The 1,579-nt window shown below is 33.6% G+C and overlaps 1 protein-coding gene across 1 annotated transcript in view; it reads left to right on the forward strand.

Annotated features, from left to right (window-relative positions):
- The window catches only part of FOCAD (focadhesin), a 502,178-nt gene that overhangs the window by 254,705 nt on the left and 245,894 nt on the right, over positions 1-1,579 (forward strand). Inside the window, exon 15 of the mRNA XM_007952545.2 lies at positions 283-417. Coding sequence (XP_007950736.1) covers positions 283-417 — 135 coding nt within the window. The remainder of the gene's footprint in view (positions 1-282; positions 418-1,579) is intronic.

Here is a 1,579-nt window from a genome sequence, read left to right on the forward strand (position 1 = left end):
TTGTTTCAGAGAATGTTCCTTGGATAATGTACATAGTAATCTGGAGTTAATTTTATCATCAAGCAAAGTAGTAAGAAGCAATTTTCTGAGGCAGGCTGGATCTTCTTCAGTAGTTTATGTTGGTGTAAATAATTTCATCTGAGTGGTGGTTGCTTATCAAATCTTGACTCCTACAATGATCTTTTCTTAAGATTTCTGATAATGTAAGTCAGTATTCTTATCTAACGGCTTCTTCTGAGTTGGGATTTCTTTAGACATTGACTTTTCTTATTTGCTTCACAGGTTGTTTGCATTCGTTCTACTTGGAATGCTCTCTCCCCAAACCTGAGCTGTGACACGAGACCTCTCATTTTAAAGACGCTCAGTGAACTGTTTTCTCTGGTTCCTTCCTTAACAGTCAATACAGCTGAATATGAGGTACGTATTTGGAGCTCAACAACTTAACCTGTTCTATATTGGAAAGATGTGTGTGATGTAATAACTTTTGGAGTAACTATTAACAATCTTTTATTGCTCAAAAATCCTTTTGCATTTTTGTTCGGAGAATATATCTATAGGTTTATGGGCCCTTAGGAATAGGAGGGTTTTTACCCTTATTGGTTCTGTGTCTTTAAGGTTTACTTACATAAAGAATATTAAGTTTTCTTACTTACCAAATAACAAATGTAATGATAATGTATTATTGCATTATGACAGTTATGGCTGAAATTTTTAAAAAGTCACTGTGTTTGAAATATTATTTCTATAAGCATAGAGTTCATAAAGCCAATAATGTAAATTCATTTTGTCAATATTTTAAGTTCTGAAAATAAGTTAGAAAGACTTAAACAAAAGTAGGGCAGACTTGCCAAGCAGTATAGATGAATTACCATTTGTGTTTTGTGACTAGCATAGGAATTTGATTTCACATGTTAATTTACCTTTTTTTTAAAAAAAAAAAATATCATCTATAATTTTAAATAAAGACAATTGCAAATCCAGCTGTCTTAGGAGAGGAAAAAAATTTACAATTTACTCAGTGCACTGAAATGAGTTGAAGCACTTAATGAAAGGATCTTTTCTGTAAAATCCATATATTAATATGTTACTGCTTAACATTTTCTTCAATATCTCTTGTTTGAGTGGAATAGGAGTAAGGACCCCGAGGATAGTGAATTACTTTTACATCTCTACATTTCTAAGCTATATTTGCTTTCATACTTTACTTTTTTGCCTTTTCTTCAAAGAGCAGCAATTGATTTTCACTTGAACTTTTAATTTGATTTAGTGCTTCATAGACTGCCACTCCATAAGGTTACAATAACAGTCCCTTACGTGTTTCAGATCATATGATTAGACTGGATTATAGAATAATGCTTCTAGTAATTTTAAATGTTACGCAGTGAATAAAATCAAATTCATTCTTACTGAGGATATGTTGTTGTTGTTACGTGCCGTCAAGTCAGACCCAACTCATAGTGACCCCTCCTTGGGTTTCCGAGGCAGTATCACTACGGAAGTAGATTGCCCCATCTTCCTTCCGAGGAGTGGCTGTTGGATTTGAACCACCAGTCTTCTGGTTAGCAGTCAAGTGCCTTAG

Source organism: Orycteropus afer, unplaced genomic scaffold (assembly GCF_000298275.1).
Source record: "Orycteropus afer afer isolate SDZICR_OR568_19922 unplaced genomic scaffold, OryAfe1.0 scaffold00345, whole genome shotgun sequence".
In the NCBI taxonomy this organism is placed as follows: domain Eukaryota; kingdom Metazoa; phylum Chordata; class Mammalia; order Tubulidentata; family Orycteropodidae; genus Orycteropus; species Orycteropus afer.